The sequence below is a fragment of the Dreissena polymorpha genome, chromosome 3 (assembly GCF_020536995.1).
Source record: "Dreissena polymorpha isolate Duluth1 chromosome 3, UMN_Dpol_1.0, whole genome shotgun sequence".
NCBI classification, from domain to species: Eukaryota; Metazoa; Mollusca; class Bivalvia; order Myida; family Dreissenidae; genus Dreissena; species Dreissena polymorpha.
In genome coordinates this window covers 83,653,093-83,676,794 of record NC_068357.1, presented here as the reverse complement: position 1 = coordinate 83,676,794, position 23,702 = coordinate 83,653,093, and the positions used below count along the sequence as shown (strand labels likewise).

The window sequence follows — 23,702 nt, the reverse complement described above, 5'->3', positions numbered from 1 at the left end:
CAAGGTCAAATTACAGAAAAAGCTTATTAAAACTCTAGAAGTCACTGGAATCTTAATGATACTTGGTCAATTTTTTTTTGTCTCAGCTGAGTTCAAGTATGATTGCTGTTCAATGAAAAACATGGCCACCTGTAATGGCTATAGTGAAACCTTGTTAACAATCTAGAAGTCACATTTTTCGTCCAATTTTCATCAAACTAGGTCAGAACAGTTCTGCTAATTACATATTAGTCGAGGTTAAAAATAGTTCTGGTCCATTGAAAATCATGGCTACCAGGGAGCATGCAGTTTTCCTTATATAGGTGTACTGAAACCTTGTTAATACTCTATTGGCCTTTATTTAGTTTATTTCCAACTTTCATGAAACTTTAGTCAGAATTTGAACTGTGTCATGCGAGATCAAGAACTTATTATGCCCCCCTTCGAAGAAGAGGGGGTATATTGCTTTGCTCATGTCGGTCCGTCGGTCGGTATGTCGGTCCGTCCACCAGGTGGTTGTTGTATGATAACTCAAGAACGCATATGCCTAGGATCATGAAACTTAATAGGTAGATTGATCATGACTCGCAGATGACCCCTATAGATTTTGAGGTCACTAGGTCAAAGGTCAAGGTCACGGTGACCCGAAATAGTAAATTGGTTTCCGGATGATAACTCAAGAACGCATACGCCTAGGATCATGAAACTTCATGGGTAGATTGATCATGACTTGCAGATGACCCCTATTGATTTTGAGGTCACTAGGTCAAAGGTCAAGGTCACGGTGACCCGAAATAGTAAAATGGTTTCCGGATGATAACTCAAGAATGCATACGCTTAGGATCATGAAACTTCATGGGTAGATTGATCATGACTTGCATATGACCGCTATTGATTTTGAGGTCACTAGGTCAAAGGTCAAGGTCACGGTGACCCGAAATAGTAAAATGGTTTCCGGATGATAACTCAAGAATGCATACGCCTAGGATCATGAAACTTCATGGGTAGATTAATCATGACTCGCAGATGACCCCTATTGATTTTGAGGTCACTAGGTCAAAGGTCAAGGTCACGGTGACCCGAAATAGTAAAATGGTTTCCGGATGATAACTCAAGAACGCATACGCCTAGGATCATAAAACTTCATGGGAAGATTGATCACGACTCGCAGATGACCCCTATTGATTTTGAGGTCACAAGGTCAAAGGTCAAGGTCACGGTGACCCGAAATAGTAAAATGATTTTCGGATGATAACTCAAGAACGCTTTTGCCTAGGATCATGACACTTCATAGGTACATTGATCGTGACTCGCAGATGACCCCTATTGATTTTCAGGTCACTAGTTTATTCTGTTTTCACACTGTCCAGTAAAGAGACTTACAAATTGAATTTTTGACACATGTTCATTTATAATGATGTATAAGCCTTTGTTTCTGTGCCAGTAAATACTATGTTTATGGAAATAACGTGAGAATTTAACATTTAAAAAACCAATGTAATATGATATGTAATATTATATGGCAACAGGACAGTTGTGATTTGCTGGGTCAATTCTATTTAGCTTGACCATCCAAGCGGTTGATTGCTTTGACAAACTGGTGGTCTGAAACATTGAGAAAATGTCACGATTCACTGACAATAAATCAAACATGTAATTCTTGCTACGCAACTTGCATTTAATTTTGTCAATTCAAATTATACATAAAAATATGATTAATTTTTAATCTGCTTGTTAATTGAAAAACAGCAACACAGTTTGTATGTATAAAACAATGTTAATACATAAATAGGATCAAGCATATTAAAATATCAACTTAGATTTAGTTTCCTTTACTGTACAGGATTTGTAAAGTTAGGTTAATATTTGTGTATTGAACAAAAATAACAATAGTGTAAAGAAAAGTTAATTTGGGGATGTTCTATCCAAACCCTGAGAGTTCAGATTTCCTCAAATGCCAAGTAAAGATTGTAAATTTCAACAAACTCCTCTGGTTAGTTTTCAGAGGCACATATAATTAACTTTTGAGCTTAGTGTCTCATTTGTACATGCATTACTGTATTAACTCCAAATCAACTAGTACAAGTGGTAGGCCAGTATTACATGGACTGGTGTTCACTGTTTACACAGTTTCACAACCCCATCTGATACTGGTCAGTATCTTGGCAAGTGGCCAAAGTTGGGAGTGGAATTAATGGTCTATTACATAACTGACTTCTGTGTGTGGTAAACACATGATACTGGTCATGTGGCCCAGTTGCACTTGTATACATTTGCCCAATACACAACACTAGCCTTGGCTATTTTTAATCAGATTGCATTGCTATCTATGGTGGTCATTGACTAGGGGAGTTAACTGCTATAAATAACATGTTTCATTACCATTAATAAATAAAACATTACAAATTGTGTGCACGTTTCACATATTGTCAAATAAGTCAAAATGTGTGAAAGGAATCCAAAAAATCAAAGACTCAATCATATAATGGATATAATTGATTAGTATAGGTCCTGATTGGTTTTTGCACTATTAATTGGATACATTTCACAGGTCATTGACATACAGTGACAAAAAACATATTCACACAATGGCTGTCACTACAACGGAGAGCCCATATGGGGGGCATGCATGTTTTACAAACAGCCCTTGTTTAAAAACGCTTCTTAACACAATAGAAGTCATTATTTTCCTTTTATAACTTGTTTAAAACATATGTTCTAATGATATATCAGCCAATTTTGAAAAGGGTTTCTGTCAGTTGTAAAAAAAGCTGCCAGGGTGTTGGGCAGTTCTCCTGGTATGGCTTTAGTGAAGTCTTGTAAATACTCTAATAGTCGCATTTTTTGTTAAGTCTTCATGATACTTGGTCAGATCATATCATTATTTTGTTCTAATGATTTCTCAGCAAAGTTCAAAAGCCCAATTCAAAAACTAGAGATGTGCTTAGAAATGTAATATTTATGTTTCATAAGGTACTTTTGTTATTCTGAACTCAACCTTCTCCAAATACTGTGGTTCCTTTGTCACAGTTTGTGTCTCAGCTGAGAATCTTATTGGCTGTGACCCTCTTGTTCATCAAATTACCGTAATATTTTTAGCTCATCTATTTTTTGAAAAAAAAATTATGAGCTATTGTCATCACCTTGGCGTTGGCGCCGGCGTCCGGTTAAGTTTTGCTTTAGGTCCACATTTCTCAGAAAGTATCAATGCTATTGCATCCAAACTTGGTACACTTACTTACTATCATGAGGGGACTGGGCAGGCAAAGTTAGATAACTCTGGTGTGCATTTTGACAGAATTATGTGCCCTTTTTATACTTAGAAAATTGAAAATTTTGGTTAAGTTTTGTGTTTAGGTCCATTTTATTCCTTAAGTATCAAAGCTATTGCTTTCATACTTGCAACACTTACTAACTATCATAAGGGGACTGTGCAGGTAAAGTTATGTAACTCTTACTGGCATTTTGACAGAATTATGTGCCCTTTTTATACTTAGAAAATTGAAAATTTGGTTAAGTTTTGTGTTTAGGTCCACTTTATTCCTACAGTATCAAAGCTATTGCTTTCATTCTTGCAACACTTATTAACTATCATAAGGGGACTGTGCAGGCAAAGTTATGTAACTCTGACTGGCATTTGGACGGAATTATGGGCCCTTTATACTTAGAAAATTGAAACTTTGGTTAAGTTTTGTGTTTTGGTCCACTTTACCCATAAAGTATCATAGATATTGCTTTCATACTTGGAACACTCGCAAACTATCATAAGGGTACAGTAAAAGGACAAGTTGCATATCTCTGGTTGTCATTTTTACGGAATTATGGCCCTTTTTTGACTTAGTAACTTTGAATATATGGTTAAATTTTGTGTTTCGATCCACTTTACTTCTAAAGTATCAAGGCTATTGCTTTCAAACTTCAAATACTTTCATGCTATCATGAGGTTACTGTACCTGGCAAGTTGAATTTAACCTTGACCTTTGAATGACCTTGACTCTCAAGGTCAAATTATTAAATTTTGCTAAAATTGCCATAACTTCTTTATTTTTGAATAGATTTGATTGATACTTTGACAAAACTACTCTTACCTGACATACCACATTAGACTCCACCCAAACCATCCCCCGTGCCCTCCCCCCCTGAATTCTCCCCCCTCTAATTTTTTTTTTTAAAGATCATCTCACAAATGACCACCACACCCCCACACTTTACCCCCCCCCCACCCCACCCCCCCAAATTATTATTTTTTAATTGGTTAAAAAACACAATATTTATTTTTATTTCATTTTAGCTTTGAAATACCGTCCAACCATCGCACCCAAGAATCCCCTTACCCCCACCCACCCCCCCGCCACCCTCTAATTTTTATTTTTATTTTTTTGCATTTTTTTTCCGCATTTTTGGAAGATAATGTAATAAATGTCCACAACCCCACACTATACACCCCTCTTCACTCCACCTCTCCCTCCTTTGTGATTGAAATTGAGAGTCCCTTCAACTTTAAAAAGAAAAAAGATGAGCGGTCTGCACCCGCAAGGCGGTGCTCTTGTTTCATGTTGAATTTAGCAGGTTGTATAGATCACTAGATTAAATTTAATAAATTGCATTTTAACAAAACCCTTCATCTTGCTTGGGGTTTTCACCTGCGGGCAATGTTTATACAGCACCTTGGCCGGGGTTTTCACCTGAGGGCAATGTTTATACAGCACCTTGGCCGGGGTTTTCACCTGAGGGCAATGTTTATACAGCACCTTGGCCGGGGTTTTCACCTGAGGGCAATGTTTATAAAGTTTTAATATGAACCACACACTGTAAATGTTGGGTTTCATGCATGTGTGTAAAGTGTTGTCACAGATTAGCCTGTGCAATCGGAACAGACTAATCAGGGGCAACACTTTCTGCCTTAACTGGATTTTTGGTCAGAAGAGATTTTGATTCATGATATTATATGTTGATGTATTTTTTTCTCATCGAGTCTGTTTCTGTTTCAATATTTGGCATTACGAATAAAAGAGAATGTTAAATTTATTAAAAGCATTTTAAAGTTTTAACAGCTAAACATTGTTTTCTCAAAGTTACTAAGAGCTCTGAAATGACCTTAATATTCAAAGTTCAACCTTTCTATAATCCAAATACTGACAGACTAATCTAAATGTTTGCTTAATAATTATGCCCCCCTTTGAAGAAGAGGGGGTATATTGCTTTGCTCATGTCAGTCTGTCGGTCGGTCTGTCGGTCCGTCCCCACCCCCCTACCCCCCCCACCCCCCCTACCCCCCCCACCCCCCTATCCCCCCCCACCCCCCCATTTTTTTTAAACATCTAATGAATAACCCCACCCCACATTATACCCCCCTCTCACTCCCCCTCCCCCCCTACCCACCCCTACCCCCCCCATTTTTTTAAACATCTAATAAATTACCACACCCCACATTATACCCCCCTCTCACTCCCCCCTCCCCCCCTCCCACCCCCACCCCCAATTTTTTTAAACATTAATAAATTACCCCACCCCACATTATTGACCCCTCTCACCCCCACCCCCCTCCCCCCCAATCCCCCCATCCCCCCAATTTTTATTTTTTTAAACATCTTATAAATTACCACACCCAACACATTGTACCCCCCTCTCATCCCCCCCACCCCACCCCCCCCCCCCCCCAAATAAAAAAAAAATAATATTTTTTTTAAACATCTAAGAAATTACCCCACCCCACATTATTACCCCCCTTTCATCACCCCCACCCCCCCCCTATCCACCCCACCCCCCTAACCCCCACCCCCCCCCATTTTTTTAAACATCTAATAACCACAACCCAACATTATTACCCCCTCTCACCCCCCCCCCCCTACTCCCACCCACCCCATTTTTTTATTTTTTTAAAAATCTTATAAATTGCCACACCCCACATTATACCCCCCTCTTACCCCCTACCCCCCCCCCCCCCCAAAAAAAAAAAAATTGTTTTTTTTAAACATCTCATAAATTACCACACCCCACATTATTACCCCCCTCTCACCCCCCCCTACCCCCCACCCCACCCCTCCAATTTTTTTTAAAACATATTATAAATTACCACACCCCACATTATACCCTTCCTCTCACCCCCACCCCCCCCCCCCATTATTTTTTTTAAACATCTAATAAATTACCACACACCACATTTTACCCCCCTCTCACTCCCCCTACCCCCCCCCCCCATCCCCCCATTTTTTAAAACATCTTATAAATTACCACACACCACATCATACCCCCCTCTCACCCTCACCCCCCCCCCCCCCCCCCCCCCCCCACCCCCCACCAAATTTTTTTAAATTTTTTTTTAAACTTATAAATTACCACACCCCACATTATACCCCCCTCTCACTCCCCCCTTGATAATGACTGGCAGATGACCCCTATTGATTTTCAGGTCACTAGGTCAAAGGTCAAGGTCACAGTGACTGGAAATAGTACAATGGTTTCCGGATGATAACTTACATTAGGTCAAAGGTCAAGGTCACAGTGACAAAAAACGTATTCACACAATGGCTGCCACTACAACTGACAGCCCATATGGGGGGCATGCATGTTTTACAAACAGCCCTTGTTCTGTGATAGTTCTTGTTATCTATGAATGCATCTTCTGAACTGTGTTAGTCAATTATTAATTTAAAATTCACCTACATCAATTATGCCCCAGGTGTCAACATTTAGAGACATACAAATAGAAAAAGTGTGGAAATAATTCAAATTGTTGGGCAAGAAACCACTTTGAGATAACAAGACATTGTAAGAAGAAATTTAGGGAGATTAGTGTTATTCTTTTACATACAAAAGTGAGACATACAAGAATTATTTTCCACTTTGAAAAACAATATTAGGATTGTGGCCAGTTTCAGATAATGAAGCTCAGCTGTGCTTGCTTGAATCACAGATGGATTAAAAGACCCTTACAGGCCCCACATCTTTGTAGGAGCTGTTAATGTGAAAAGGCTTTTCCAAACACTAAACCCCTCAAGGCATTCTGGTCCTGACAGGTTTGTAATTGGGTCCTTAAGGATTTTGCTAATTCACCTCAGCTCTCACACTTCTTTTAAATGCCTCATAGCAATAGTGCCTGTAAAATCCAAAGAGGACCATGCAAAATGCCATTTTCAGGTACTTTTGTCTCAATGACCGTGCAAATACAGGCCAATATCCCTCAAAGTCAGTGTGGACAATTGTGGAAAGCCCCTTGATGATCACATAACTTCTGGAAAAGATGCTCTACAGAGAGTCAGCTCCTTTTAAATGAGCTGATCTCTCGTCAGCAGGACACACTGTGCAAACAATCGATCCTGATATTCAACAAGGCCAAAATATGTGCCTCAACCACTACATCCTTGGCCAAAAAACGAGCATGCTCTAGCTGACATTCAGAGCTTCCTGTCATCTTTGAAGATCTATCATCAAACTCGTCTTACCATGCAGTATGAATATTATCTGTTTTAAGCTCCCCTGGGCACAAAGTTGATAAGAATTTACTTCAAATTACTTTTCCTCAACAACTTTGCAGATGTTGATTTCAGTTCATGTAAATGATCATTCTTTGAACCATTTTCAAAGTTGGTCAAATCATTCTGGTCTAATACGTATGAAGGTCACCAGAGATAAGATTTAACAACATTAATGAACTATACATCATCTGAAACATTAGATTTGGTAAGAGGCACATGATCTTGGTATTCTACAAAGTTTGTTCAACTCAAGCCCCTGTGTTTAAACTGGCAATGTCCCATGTGACTCATTTTATGAAGAATACTTGTACTGAAATAAATTTCTTTGAAATGACAAGGTCCAGCTGTGTTAACTTTGGTATGTAACAACGTAAATTGGTACTATAAAGTTTGTTCTAATCATGACTGGAGTCGCAACTGGCCATGTGTTGAGGTTCACATAATTTATAATTATAGACTTTTGTACAAAAATACATGTAACTTAAAAAATCTCCCAAACCACTAGGAGCTTTTTATGTCCCCCACTATAGAAGTGGTGGACATATTGTTTTTGCCCTATCTGTTGGTCTGTTGGTTGGTTGGTCTGTTGGTTTGCACCAACTTTAACATTTGCAATAATTTTTGCAATATTGAAGATAGCAACTTGATATTTGCCATGCATATGTATCTCATGGAGCTGCACATTTTGAGTGGTGAAAGGTCAAGGTCATCCTTCAAGGTCAAAGGTCAAATATATGGTCAAAATCGCTCATTTAATGTACGCTTTTGCAATATTTCAATATTTAAGATAGCAACTTGATATTTGGCATGCATGTGTATCTCATGGAGCTGCACATTTTGAGTGGTGAAAGGTCAAGGTCATCCTTCAAGGTCAGAGGTCAAATATATGTGGCCGAAATCGCTCATTTTATGAGTACTTTTGCAATATTGAAGATAGTAACTTGATATTTGGCATGCATGTGTATCTCATGGAGCTGCACATTTTGAGTGGTGAAAGGTCAAGGTCATCCTTCAAGGTCAAATATATGGGTCAAAATTGCTCATGTAATGTCTCTTCTGAAATATTGAAGCTAGCAATTTTATATTTGACATGCATGTGTAACTCATGGAGCTGCACATTTTGAGTGGTGAAGGGTCAAGGTTATCCTTCACGGTCAAACGTCATATTCGGGGACATAGTGTTTCACAAACACATCTTGTATATCTAGTGTGTCACATCAGATTATTGTGTGCACAAATTGTTCAAATCATTCCCCTGAGATCAAACTGATCGTGTTTCAAAGGTCACACTTTTCATGGAGCCCTAATTGTCAAATTTCCATCTATAGAGCTTGTTTAAACTTGGGGGCAATATTTGCCCTGCCTAAGGGGGTCATCATATATTCATCATATATATAAAGTTAAAATCTGAAGCTGCGAATGTTACCATGTACATGCTCAAGAATATTTGTGTGGGGAAAAATGGACCCAGTCCTTTGGCTGTACATTTTCTTTGTATGTATATTTAGTTTAAACCTTTTTATTTTATCTTGATTGCATTTAAAGTACATACTACTTATTTGAAACACTCTCAAGTCCGTTTCCAGGGCATAGAACCAGTAGTTTGTGTCTTTGAGGGAGATCTAAAGAAGCCTCCTTTTGGGATTGAACCCGTGACCTCTCGGTAGCTAGGCAAACACCATATCCATTACACCAAGGCGACCTTGTATAAGATGAAACACCAAAAAATCTCTGTAGCTGCAAAAGTTTTAGTTTACATGATGGGCATGAAACATGGTGGACATCTGCCAATAATGTTCAAACTATTGCCCTTGGATAAATATTGGTCAGTTCCTGGCAGGATTGAATGGAGAAAACAATATGCACGATATGTTTATATTCGTGCACCTTTATATTTTTAATTTCCTTTCGTCTTCAGTGCTCATCGATGCAAATACAGGTTTCTGCTATAATTCTTGGTGCTTTTTCAATCAGATTTGTCATTCCATGCTCTCATATGCAATGCCATAAAACCGTCGTGCAAGTGGCTCAAATGAAAACGTCGTTGAAGAGATTGTGCTTGCTGTTAACCTTCAAATATACCGTAAAGTCACCGTGTCGTTCAAGTAAAGACCAATCTTACAACTTCTGTAAAGACCGGAATATAAACGACGTTCTTGGTGTCGAAAATGTCTTAGTTGTTTGTAACCCAAGAATACCGGAAGTACATACAGCCTGTGTTTCTATGGTAATGCGTCTCAGTTTTGCAAGGAATTAGTTACAAACACGGTAAGAATAGTCATTTGGCACATAAAAGTGTGTTATCAAATATAACAGTTATTATTTTCATTGACTTAAATGAAGAACAATGTATGAATTACATTAAAACTCTTTGCAATTGTCTTAACATTATTTGTCATATGTTTTCGGGAACTGTTTTTACCTGTTTAGGTATAGGTATTTTCACATTATTACTTCACGCTCATGTCAACATTGGAAAATAGCTTATAAGTCGCCCATTTACACTCCGCGCAGTATGTAGCCACAGCATATAGGCTTATGTCCCTCATTTTACCCATTTATACACCCGCAGGATGTAAAAAAGCAAACCTAGACCAGCAGCCTACCACTAGAGCATTGTCCCCACTTTTACCAAATTTACGTGTATAAGAAGAACAGACTTGCTATATGATCATCAATGTAACTAAAATCTTACTCTAGAAATAAGAAATGTACCCTCAACAATTTTTTTTTTACAATCATCATGTAATGCAACCTTTGTGGAGAGTGAACCATTTTGTTATTTATAAAACACACTTTCAGTTTGCTAGTCAAAATTAAAAATGCTGAGTACCAGGAAGTAATTTCATCTGATGGATAAGTTGACAACCACAAAAACTCACATGCGCTAGGGTTGGGAATTTAAACAGTCTTGCCTGTATAAGAAGCAGGTGTACAAGCAGGCTTTGGCCCAATTTTATGAGCCAACATTTTTTTAAACAAATAATAATTTTGTTACAAACGAGTTTAAGTAAGGTCATATACACAATTTCAGACAGGAATTTTGAAGCAAACATGGGTGATACAGAGGTTGCGCACATTCGTCCACCAGAGACAATTACCATTACAGTCCTGAGGGCTCGTAATCTTGTAAGTCAATAGAAAAAAATCTTTTTCTTTTGATTCAACTTCAACATTTAATGTGTATATTCCCTTAGAGCCTGCCAATTTATTCCAATTGTCAAGTTTAAAAAAATGTCTTTGCCGTTAAAGTAGTTATCTTTAAAGGTTACCCAACAGTTTGACTAAATGAAGGAATTATTTTAAGTATATAAATAATTTTAATTGGTTCCAGTTCTTGTAAAATTAAGTAACATTTGAGACCCAACTTTTTATGCCCCCGGTAGGGTGGCATATAGCAGTTGAACTGTCCCTCAGTATGTCAGTATGTGTGTATGTCAGTCTGTCCATCCGTCAGAAAACTTAAATGGCCATAACTTTTTCAATATTGAAGATAGCAACTTGATATTTGGCATGCATGTGCATCTCACAGAGCTGCACATTTTGAGGGGTGAAAGTTCAAGGTCATCCTTCAAGGTCAAATGTCTAATATATGGCGTCTGTCCGTCTGTCCAAAAACTTTAAGATTGGCCATAACTTTTTCACTATTGAAGATAGCAACTTGATATTTGGCATGCATGTATATCTCATGGAGCTGAACATTTTGAGTGGTAAAAGGTGAAGGTCAAGGTCATCCTTCAAGGTCAAATATCATATATATGGCGTCTGTCCATCCGAAAATTTTAACATGAAGATAGCAACTTGATATTTGGCATGCACGTGTATCTCATGAAGCTGCACATTTTGAGTGGTGGAAGTTCAAGGTCAAGGTCATCCTTCAAGGTCAAAGGTCAAAAAAAATAATAAAAGCGGCGTTCTCATGCAGCTGCATATTTTGAGTGGTGGAAGTTCAAGGTCAAGGTCATGATTCAAGGTCAAAGGTAAAAAATCAAAAAAAATCAAAGCGGCACAATTGGGGGCATTCTGTTTCTGACGAACACAACTCTTGTTCTAAAATTCTTTTACAATTGATGAAGGCAATAGACAACACCATTAAATATTTGCCCATTTGAACTTTGGATTTTCAGAGGGGGTCAAATGCTAAAGCAGATGTTGTCAATGCAACAATTAAAGTTGAATTTGGGGAGAAGAGTCTTGGAGAGTCCCCCAAAGTTGACTGTATGGCCGACACCCCAGCAGAGTTCAACTACAATGCCACAATGTCCTGCACATACGATGATCCTACTGCTTTGGATGAGATTGCTCACAAACCTATTGTCTGTAAGTACTGCATAATTGACTGATCGTCAGTTGTTAATTAACAGAACATTTTGAAGCGAATAATAAGTCATCCTGGATTTTATTGTTTGATAAAGATGTTGTGTTTACATATTATTTCACACTAATGGTTGGTTAAAGATTGTGCTATAGCAATTGGTGAGTTGGTATTTATAGCGCCCTTAATTTTCTTGAACACAGTGTATTAATATCATTTATATTTCTTTCTGTTTGATTACAAAAGTCTGAGTGGTATATTGACCTTGTGAATATATTTTCAAGCTGTTTGTTTACATAGACTCACTCATTCACTTGCTGCCCATGTTTTATCAAGTTTTGTATGCTTGTATTTTATTGTGCAGGATTCAGTTAGGCAAAGAAGCATATTAGTATGTATCTGAACCTTGCTGTGGGAAAACTGGGCATAATGCATGTGCATTTAGTGTGGCCCCAGATTAGCCTGTGCAGTCCACACAGGCTAATCAGGGACATCACTTTTCGCTTTGACTGGATTTTTTAAAGAAGAGATTTCCTTTAAACAAAAAAAAAACTTCATAAAAGCTGAAAGTATCATTCCTGATTAGCCTGTGCAGACTGCACAGAATAATCTGGAACAACACTTAACATCTTTGCATTAAGCCCTGTTTTCTCAGAACAACGGCTCCTTTGATTCACGTAAATTTTTATGCCCCCCCGGTAGGGTGGCATATAGAAGTTGAACTGTCCGTCAGTCAGTATGTCAGTCTGTCCGTCCGTCTGTAAAAAAACTTTAACGTTGGCCTTAACTTTTGCAATATAATATTGAAGATAGCAACTTGATATTTGGCATGCATGTGTATCTCATAAAGCTGCACATTTTGAGTGGTGGAAGTTCAAGGTCAAGGTCATCCTCCAAGGTCAAAGGTAAAAAAATAATAATTTGAAAGCGGCGTTCTCATGAAGCTGTACATTTTGATTGGTGGAAGTTGAAGGTCAAGGTCATCCTTCAAGGTCAAAGGTCAGAAAAAATATTTCAAAGCGGCGTACTCATGAAGCTGCACATTATTTAGTGGTGGAAGTTCAAGGTCAAGGTCATTCTTCAAGGTCATAGGTAAAAAAATAAATATTTCAAAGCGGCGCAATAGGGGGCATTGTGTTTCTGACGAACACATCTCTTGTTGTAAATGTTTCAGTGACTGTGATAGAGGTGTTGCCGAAGGAGAAGAAACAGAAAGAGGAGAAAACCATTACGCTTGGCCAGTGTACAGTGGACCTGCTGCCATTGGTGAAAGGTAAGTGATGGGAAAGAGTCTTTTCTGCCATTGATGAAAGGTAAGTGATGGGATTGAGTATTCTATGGAGTCCTGTTCTATGAAAACTTTGCTTAACACGTGTGTTAAGTGTCATCCCAGATTGACCAGTGCAGTGTACACAGTCTAAACTTTCCGCCTAAACTAGATTTTCGTCAACAAGATACTTCATTTAAGGAAAATTACAATACAAGTGGAAAGTGTCCTCACTGATTAGCCTTTGAGGAAAATGTAAAAGAGTTAAGAGTTTTTTTAGCCCACCCAAAACAAAATATTTATATTATGAAGTATTTGTGTAGCATATTAGCATAAGTACAAATTACCAGTTACATGAGCCTGGTGTGGGAAAACTGGACATAATTGCATGTTTGTTATGTGTTGTCCCAGATTAGCCTGTGCTGACTTCACAGGCTTATATGGAACGACACTACCCTTATATTATATGATATCAGGCATGACGCATCATAAGGTATGTTTGTTATGTGTTGTCCCAGATTAGCCTGTGCTGACTTCACAGGCTTATATGGAACGACATTTTACCCTTATAATATATTATATTTACAAGGCTAATATCATATCATAAGGCATGTTGGTTATGTGTTCTCACAGATAAGCCTGTGCAGACTGCACAGGTTTTTCTGGAACGACACTTTACCCTTATTATCCCCCGCCATAGGCGGAGGGATATTGTTTTGGCATTGTCCGTCCGTCTGTCTTTTCGTCCGTCAGTCCGTCTGGAGCCATATCTTGGAAGTGCTTTGGCGGATTTCATTGAAACTTGGTATGAGTATATATATGGATAAGAGGATGATGCACGCCAAATGTCATTGTACACCATCTGTTCATAACGGAGTTATGGTCCTTAAAAAAATGCTTTTTTGAGTGTCAAATATAACACTTTTGTGTCCAGAAGCATATTGGCGGGGAATATCAATTCAATGAATTTGCTTGTTTATATTATATTTACAAGACTAATATTATATTATAATGCATGTTGGTTATGTGTTCTCACAGATTAGCCTGTGCAGACTGCACAGGTTTATCTGGAACGACACTTTATCCTTATATTATATTATATTTACAAGGCTACTGTTATATTGAAGGTGAGACAAAGTACCGCTACAGTCTGGCCATCAGTCCGGTGCCTGGATCTCCTATGGAAAGCATTCCAGCTGATGCACCTAGGGTAATCTGAACATGTTTCTGTTCAAGAAAATATCTTTGTATGGGGTTTTTAATGTTTATTTTAAATAATAGCTTTACACAATTATTTATTTTAAATGTTTTTTGAAAGTACAAGAATAAACAATGTTACAGTATTATGTAATGTCTATTTACTACATTTGCAACATCTTTAACTTAGTATTATTGCAGAGCCATTTTCCTTATTATTACATTGTATTATTATTATTATTATTATTATTATTATTATTATTATTATTATTATCATTATTATCATTATCATTATTTTCATCACAATCCTTGGTCTTGATAGAATATTTTATTTCAAAGTAGTTTCAAAAATGTTATATTATCAAAATATTAACTTTTGAATCTGATTTTCACAATTCATGGTCCCTGAATTATTCATATTAACCTTAAAAACAATTAACACTGTTATAATTATTCTTGATTGAATGTGCAACAAATGTCGTCACATCATATTCATTTCTAAATTCAGCCGGAAGTGGATGTGCTGTTGTCAGTTAACGAACCGCTGGTGGGCTCTGGGCAGACCCACCACGGTAACCTAGTTACTATCACCATGGAGAGTCTGTACTCGCCACCAGAGGCCTGGGGTCTGTCAGGAGTCCAGTATGCATATGCTGCGGCTCTACCCCTCCCTATCAATGCAGAGGTAGGTGTCAGTATTTTATATGTGACACCCTTTTTGGGAAAGAGGGTTTAATGATTGTGCATTTACGGACTGGCTCATATGGGACAACACTTTCCACCTAAAATGAATTTTTTGCTATGAAGAATCTGCCTTTCAACGAAAATTCCATAAAAGCGTCTCTGTTAAGCCTGTGCGGAATGCAAAAGCTAATCTGGGAAGATACTTTGCACACATGAATTAAGCCCCAAATTCACAGGTGGGGGGGGGTCATGTATGATGGTTTTTATGTCCCCGGTAGGGTGGCATATAGCAGTTGAACTGTCCATCAGTCAGTCCGTCCAAAAAAAAACTTTAACGTTGGCCATAACTTTTGCATTATTGAAGATAGCAACTTGATATTTGGCATGCATGTGTATCTCATGAAGCTGCACATTTTGAGTGGTGGAAGTTCAAGGTCAAGGTCATCCTTGAAGGTCAAAGGTCAAAAAACAAAACATTTTTTTTTCAAAGCGGCATTCTCATGAAGCTGCACATTTTGAGTGGTGGAAGTTCAAGGTCAAGGTCATCCTTCAAGGTCAAAGGTAAAAAAAATAAAAAAATAAATTATTTCAAAGCGGCGCAATAGGGGGCATTGTGTTTCTGACGAACACATCTCTTGTTTCATAATGAAGGACATGTGCAAATGACATAAATACATACATGTCATTACCTCTCAAGTATATTCATTGAACACATTGGTAGGACCTGCAGTTTTTGCATGTTATTTATGGTGTTTCCATGTGTGGTTCATTTACATGTGGCAATCATTGCGACTTTTGGTAAGTAAAAAAATACAGCTCAAATGAAGAAATTAACATGCATGAATAGAATTGGCTAAAGAACTGTTTTATTGATTTTTCTCAATATATTGTCTTTGCTTTCAAGTTTAAATTCAAAGGCATATGTTGTAGTAACATTGCATTATGCCATTATCTCTGATTAACACTGGTAATTGGGCTTAATGCATGTGCATAAAGTGTTGTCCCAGATTAGCCTAGCTGTGCCTTAACTGGATTTTTGTTTAGAAGGGAATTCCTGTATACAAAAATTCCAGCAAAGCAGGAAGTGTTGTCCCTGATAAGCCTGTGCCTTAACTGGATATTTTATTCAGAAGAGAGTTCCTTTATGTGAAAATTCCAGCAAAGAGGAAAGTATTGTCCTTGATTAGCCTGTATGAACTGCACTGGCTAATTGGGGACAACACTTTCTGCACATGCATTCAGATTATCTACAATGTTTATTGCAGAAAGAGAATCCCATTGTGTTTGCCAATGGAACTTTGAAGCCTGGTGTGGACAAAGAGCCTCCCAACAAACAGAAGAAGTGGGCGGTGCCAGCTACAGCCCTGGGAAATGCTGTCTACATTCCCGACAGGTGCTCCATGCAATATTGATTATGATTTTGCTTCCATTACTTTGTGTAGACCCTAATTTTTTATAAAATTAGTTTTTATTGTTTTTGTTTTTTGAAGATTCTCCAAAATAATTCCTTATAAAATTCAGTGAAAAAGGAACATAAGATTAAGTCTCTTGAATAACACAAAAATTAAAGTTGTCATTTTCTCAATTGTTTGTTCATGGTATGGCTTCAATCCTGAAGATTGTTATATTTAAAAGTAAAGCTCAATAAACCTGTTGAGAAGGTGTGTTTTTTTATATTGACAAATAGAGGAAGAAAATGTCTGTAATAATGTTGAAAACTGCAAAAAAAGCAGATAAATAAAGTATTCCTTTTACGTTTGTTGAAACATGTTATGAGCTTCGCCTGGGGAACACTGGACTTAATGTATGTGCAAAAAATGTAGTCCCATATTAGCCTGTTCAGTATTCACAGGCTAATCTGGGATGACACTTTTTGCTTTGATTGTATTTTTTTTTTTAATGAAGTTTGTCTTTGCTGCAAAAATCCAGTTAAGGTGAAAAGTGTTGTACCAGATAAGCCTATGCATACTGCACAAGCTAATCTGGGATGACACTATGCACATGCATTTAACCCCATTTTTCCAGAACGAGGCTCATATGTTTGTATTTCTTATATCTACAACTCTTCCATGATTTTCCCCAGTTACCTGTCTACGGATGCCATAGATGACGAGGATGGGGATTACAGAGGCAAGGAGGACAGAGAGCACAGAACCAGCGCGGAGCACGAGAAGAACAGAGTCACCTGGAACACTGAGAGACGCTCGTACCTTGAGGCCAGCGCCGTGAAAAGGTTGCTGATGAATTTTGGTGTCGTTTCATGTCGTTTTTGAACCACTTTGGGAATGGGGCCAGGACCCTTTGAATTGGGAAAAATCGCATTGTTCTGATGAACATTTGGGAATTAGTTATATTTTTATATTCAGAATGAAGGTGCTTTGAAGGTTTTATTTATTTAGGTTCAATTTATAAAACTTATATCGTCCCCAAACTTTAAAGTAGCATTACCGGCGGTAATGCATGTGCACAGACTGGATTTTTTGTACAAGAGACTTCCTTTGAATGAAAAAAAAATCCTTAAAAGCAGAAAGTGTCATTTTTGATTAGCCTTTGATTAGTGGTCTGTACAGGCTAATCTGGGACAACACTTTACTCACATGCATTAAGCCAGGTTTTGTAGAACACAGTTCAAATGTTTGTAACCATTTAATGAACTAAATGTTAAAGTTTATTAAAAAAATACCTTTTTGTGTTAAGTAGGAAAAAGACACACTTTTTGAGATTGGAAAAGGTGCAACTTTGGCCTAAAAAAAATCCATTGTTAAAATAAAAGTTGTCATAATTATCTGTGTGGATACAAAAAGTTTTGTTCAATTGTTCAAATGAAATTTTGTAATTTTACTCCTCAACTTCATTGTTTTAACCTAAAATGTTATGTTTACAAGCTGCAATTGTTTTTTGTAGTGTACTGACAGATTTAAGCTCTAAAACATTCATTTACTACCTCTTTGAATTTTCATGTTTATTCAGTGCAAAATTTACATATTCCATTAATTGATTTTGAATGAATATGTATGTATTTGCTATAAATACATTAATGTTTGCACACTGAAAGCAGGAAAGTTAAATTATGTCAAAGAATATAAGAGAAAAGGCAAACATTGGATGAGTATGAAAACAACCGGTGTTTCTGAGTTTTGCACTATGTCTGCTTTTTTTGGCAAAGTGATGAAAAATGTTCTTTCATGACATATTGATAGTGTTTCATTGCATTGGCCACGCGCCAAACACCTGTGATGAAAACACCATAAGTTTTGATGATTTTGTATTTCAGTTTGCAAGACAAGATTGCCAAGTGTCGGTACTGGCCTGTGGAGGTGATGAGACTGCCTCAGCCTGCAGGGGGCAAGGGGAAGAAGGTAATCAGGTGGTAGTCCAGGGGGATACCAGCCTTGATATGGGAAAATGGGGCTTAATGCATGTGTGTTATGTATCATCTCTGATTAGCCTGTGCATTTTGAACAGGCTGATAAGTAACAACACTTTCCAACTTCAATGGAGTTTTGCTAAGAAGAGACTTCCTTTATATAAAAAAAAAATAAAAGAAAAGAGAGTTGTTTCTATTAGCCTGTGCAGTCTGCACAGGCTAATCTGGGACCACAGTTTATGCTCATGCATTAACCAATTTTTCCCAAAACGAGGCTTATATAAAGTTGTTTTGCCTATTGGATATCCTGCCCTTAAAGTGATGTAAATCAGTTAACAGTATGCCATGCAGATGCTTTATATATTAGGAGAAAATGCTACTAAAACGGGTTTTTATCAAATAGGAAGCTTGAAATAGGTCCTGTAATTAGTGTATAAGATATGGTTACAAGATTGTTAATGTTATTAAAAAATGTTCAATGCAAGTTAAAAAAACATGTTAATATAGTTTTATATCACTGAAGTGATGTTTGAAGCAAATCCAAAATGCTGAAGAAATATTGAATTGATTGCTGCATACTAAATTGTAATATGCTGTGAAGTGAGCAGACGAGAGCAAACTGATGTAGTTACAAAGCTTTGACCATAATATTTTTGCAGATTGGTTTAAATAGCGAAGTAATGCAATTATTTTCTCTGCAAGTAATCAACTTATTTGTAGGTAGAAACTTATTGTGAATATGACCCTGCTTGGTATTATTTTATATTTTTCAATGTTAATTATAAATGGTGATGAAAAACCAAATGCTTCAACAGATAACCTTATAACAACAAAGTCCAGTGTATATAGGAGTATACATGTACAGTAAAAAAAACACAATGAAGGAGAGTTAAAGTTTGCTATATTTCTATACATGTAATTGATTATCAGACAAAAGGAGACAAAGGTGATGATCATGCCGATACCAAGAAAGGCGGGGTAAATTCTTGAAGAGGTTTCTAGATGTTCAGAATAGCTTTAAACCCATGACGACCAGAAATATATTAGCCTCGATCTGTGGACAGGGGGTTTAATGGATGTGCGTAATGGTTGCCCCAGATTGGCCTGCGCAGTCTCTCAAGTTTATTGTGGTACCACAAACATGTGAAACTTACAATATTTATATAATCACATTTGAATTTGACACATTTTTTAAAATCCCCACAACATTGTCATCACATTTTATGAACAAGGTGCTTCTTTTCATCTGGAGGTAAATGTTTACCACACAACACATTTTACTGATTGCGTGGTGCAATATTTGACGGAACACAGTGAAAACATACATTTCACCCCATAAGGAAAGTGCAATAACAACACATGCGGCGGTGGATGGACTTGCTACTCAAAAATTGCGTGTGTCCTGCAAATGCACCTACTCTAAAACTTTGCGTCCACGGCAACAAACTTTGCGTCCTCAGCAATTATTTTTCATCTAGGACGTAAAAGTAAAAATTCACTGTGCACATTCATTAAATCCCCTTTTCACAGAGGGAGGCTCATATGAAATGTATTTATCCCCCACCATAGGCGGAGGGATATTGTTTTGGCGTTGTCCGTCCGTCTTTCCGTCCGTCTTTCCATCCGTCCGTCCGGAGCCATATCTTGGAAGTGCTTTGGCTGATTTCATTGAAACTTGGTATGAGTATATACATATATGGATAAAAGGATGATGCACGCCGAATTGCATTGTACACCATCTGTTAATAACAGAGTTATGGCCCTTTGTATCTTGATAAAATGCTTTTTGTGTGTGTCCGGAGCCATATCTTAGAAGTGCTTTTGTTAATTTCATTGAAACTTGGTATGAGTGTATATATGGATAAGACTTTAATTTAGAGGATGATGCAATCCAAATGGCATTGTACACCATCTGTTAATAATGGAGTTATGGCCCTTTGTATATTGAAAAAATGCTTTTTTGAGTGTCAAATATGACACTTTTGTGTCCAGAAGCATATTGGCGGGGGATATCAATTCAACGAATTTGCTTGTTACTTCTATTTTTGCTTCTGAAGTTAATCAGAAAATATTATGTTTCAGTATTATACAATGTACACACATATGGTAGTTTCTCAAGAATACTAACAATACCTGCATTTAGAAAGTATAATAATTTTATATTCTGTTTAATTTATTCATTTGGCTTCTGAGCAGTGTTTTTTCTTGATTAATAGCATGCATTATTTTTGTATGTAATTGTGATATTACATTGTTGTTATTTAGTGGATTGTAACCCTGAATAATTACTGCTATTAGTTACTCAGCCATTAAATGGATCATAGTCACGGGACATTCTCAATCTGAACATTTGTAAAATCTTTATTGTAACTTTTTTTGCGTAGGCAGTTGCCTAACTTTTTTTTATTTGTTGTGATTGATATATTTACGCATTTATTGACTTAGGGCATATGGTTTGAATTCCCATGTTATGTTCATGGCATTTTCAAGAAATTCCCTTTTTCACAGCTCTGGATTGTTCTTTCCATCATGACATGCTAGTTTTGTCCAGCAATTATAATAATTATCATAGCTCACAGATTGCACATAGAAAAATATTGTTCATTGTACCAGCACAGCTTCATGGTATGGTGAAGGAATTTTCATCTGCATATTCCGGTCAGGAGCTTTGCCTTCTGCTCCTCAGCCATGTTAGGTTTTGTGGTTTCATGATTGGACAGGGTAGCTCCAGACCAGACTGGCTGCATATAGCATAAAGACATGGCTGTATCACAGTTTTATCATTGGAGTTTTTCATGGACTATATGCTGGACAGTATTTGTCTATGTGAGCCTGGCTCTGTGAAAAGGGGGTTTAATAAATGTGCGTAAAAAGTTGTCCCAGATTAGCCTGGCAACACTTTCCATTTGTATTGTAATTTTTGTTTAAAGGACAACCCTTCTTGACAAAAATCCAATTTAGGCGGAAAGTGTCGTCCCTGATTAGCCTGTGTAGACTGCACAGGCTAATATGGGACGGCACTTTATGCACATGCATTTAACCCCCTTTTCACATAGAGAGCCACATATATATGGTTATTTACTTTCCTGAAACAAAAACTGTAGTACAGAAATACTAAAACAGTAAAAATGTTTTTCATAGTTGTTTCTACGATGGACTGGTTTCCTTTGTCAACATAGCGACACAATAAATACACTAGTTTTTAGATGTTGTGTGATACATGTTTTAAATAGACATGAAATCAGAATTATGAAATGCATTATCTTATAGCCTTGTGTGATAACAAATCTAGCGATAGTTCCAGCTTTTGTATTTTGGGGAAGTGGGTTATGTTAACTTCATGTAGTATATAATGCAACGCTTAATGTGTTTAAATTCAGAGTCAGTCCATTTTGTTCGTTTGCTTTTTGCGCTAATACATTCAGAGTGTCCAGACATGATTTCTTCACAGATACCAGCAAATGTATTATCATAATTTATGTTGAATTTCTCCTTCGATTGTTTTCTTTTGTTGAAATATTCAAGTACTTACAGAAACAGTTTTTACTTTTGGAAAAAATATTTAGTAAATATCACAAATTTACAATTTTTCCAATTTTGTATCAATTCTTAAATGACTTGTATCAACTGTACAATTTAAAGCAAAAGCTTTGCACATAAATCAAGATCTTATTTAGGCAGCAAAATGTGCACTTGAACCCACCCATAATATGCCTTTTACTTTCTGTGCTAAGGCAATTACAGTTCAACCCCTCAATAATGTGTTTTATTTTATTTTCGTGGTTGGACAATTGCAGTTTTAACTCCCATAAAGTGTTTTTCCCTTTCTGTGCTTGGGCAATGGCAGTTTACACCCTCATACTGTGTTTTTTCCTCTCTGTGCTAGGGGAATGCCAATCGACACCCACCATAATTTGTTTTTCTCTTTCCGCCCTAGGGCAATGGCAATTGACACTCCCATAATGTTTTTTTTCTTTCTGTGCTAAGGCAATTGAAGTTGACACCCACCATATGTTTTTCCCTTTCCATGCTAGAACAATGGAAGTTGACACCCCCACTATGAGTTGTTCACTTTCTGTGGTAGGGCAATGGAAGTTGACACCCTTCATAATGTGTTTTTCCCTTTCCATGCTAGGGCAATGGGAGTAGGAAGGTTTGTGGATTGTGCAATAGATGAGTAGAGGCCAACTGCTTGCAGTGTTTGCAAACTCTTCTCTCTGGTGATTCTCAAAGCACCCTCGAACAGAGCTCTTTGATTTTTGGTTAACAATTTTTGTTTTCTACTTTTTGCATTACACTGTGTACATACAAGGTGACCCATTTTCATTAAACTAGGTAGCCTAAGTGGTGTGAATCCATGAATTTGGCTTTATAAGTAAATTATGTCATTATGTTTATGATACTTTATGTCCCGGTATCTGATATGGAAGGCATATATACAGATTGTCCATCATTCTGTCTATCTGTCAGCGACTTGATGAATATATTTAACTGTTTTACCCAGCACTAATGCTTATTGCTACAACTCATGCGTACTTTTACAACTTACACAATCGTTGCTTATGGTCAGACCCTATCTCTTCATTTCACCAACCACATTTGCCTCACCTTCATCTTGACCTCCCAATAATTTAAATATACTTTGTCTTAGTTACTTGAACTTTGCGATACCAGCTCAAATCAGCATCACTTGATACCTCACTCGGTTATTGACACAGTTGTTTCTTAATATTTCTCAAGACCATCCTCTAGCCATCCATATCATCAACATCAATCTTACCATTACCTTGACCTGATTTGGACGATGAATAACTAAAAGCATTCATGTAGACAGATAAAATCGATTCTATACCCTTTCATCTAGCATTTAAAGTGCTTGTAAAAACTTTGATACAAACATAATTGTTGCTTATGACCATTGTCTATGAACACATATCACCCAAGGTCACTATGCCCTTGACCTTATATGGAATCTTGGTCAAGTATATTTTTCAATTTCATCTTGAAAGACAAATATACATGACAATTTGATATTAACAAGGTTATCTCTTAAGATCATCCAGCCATTGATCTGATTTTACCATGGCATTTACCTCAATAACTTAAACCATTAATTTGTGACCGATTTAGTAGATTCTACTGTTTCATCTAGCATTAACACTGCTTGTTTAAGTCCTTGATACTTTGAAACTTGCTTATGACTATGCACTCTTCACACAAATATCCCAAGCTTTACTTTAACATTGACTTACACTTAGAAATTGGTTATTTGGTACCAACTGGGGCATATGTGTTTGTGAAACATAGATTCTTGCTGTTGCCATTCAGGATTTTAATGTTGATATCTTTTGTAAAAAAAGTCTAATGAAAGTGTTATACTTTATATGGTAAATTGTTTTTGCTCACTTTTAGCTC

At 37.1% G+C, this 23,702-nt stretch overlaps 1 protein-coding gene across 14 annotated transcripts in view; it reads left to right on the top strand.

Annotated features, from left to right (window-relative positions):
• The first annotated feature begins 9,628 nt into the window (after nt 1-9,628).
• LOC127875034 (cilia- and flagella-associated protein 70-like) overlaps nt 9,629-23,702 on the top strand; it is a 77,165-nt gene continuing 63,091 nt past the window's right edge. For 12 of the 14 annotated variants that reach the window (XM_052419823.1, XM_052419828.1, XM_052419825.1 and 9 more), the window contains exons 1-10: nt 9,629-9,725; nt 10,492-10,586; nt 11,585-11,777; nt 12,947-13,045; nt 14,167-14,249; nt 14,745-14,921; nt 16,186-16,313; nt 17,004-17,153; nt 18,195-18,279; nt 19,218-19,265. In XM_052419823.1, coding sequence (XP_052275783.1) covers nt 10,512-10,586; nt 11,585-11,777; nt 12,947-13,045; nt 14,167-14,249; nt 14,745-14,921; nt 16,186-16,313; nt 17,004-17,153; nt 18,195-18,279; nt 19,218-19,265 — 1,038 coding nt within the window. In that variant the 5' untranslated portion in view covers nt 9,629-9,725; nt 10,492-10,511. The remainder of the gene's footprint in view (nt 9,726-10,491; nt 10,587-11,584; nt 11,778-12,946; nt 13,046-14,166; nt 14,250-14,744; nt 14,922-16,185; nt 16,314-17,003; nt 17,154-18,194; nt 18,280-19,217; nt 19,266-23,702) is intronic. The other 2 variants (XM_052419830.1, XM_052419827.1) reach the window with 1 other exon arrangement.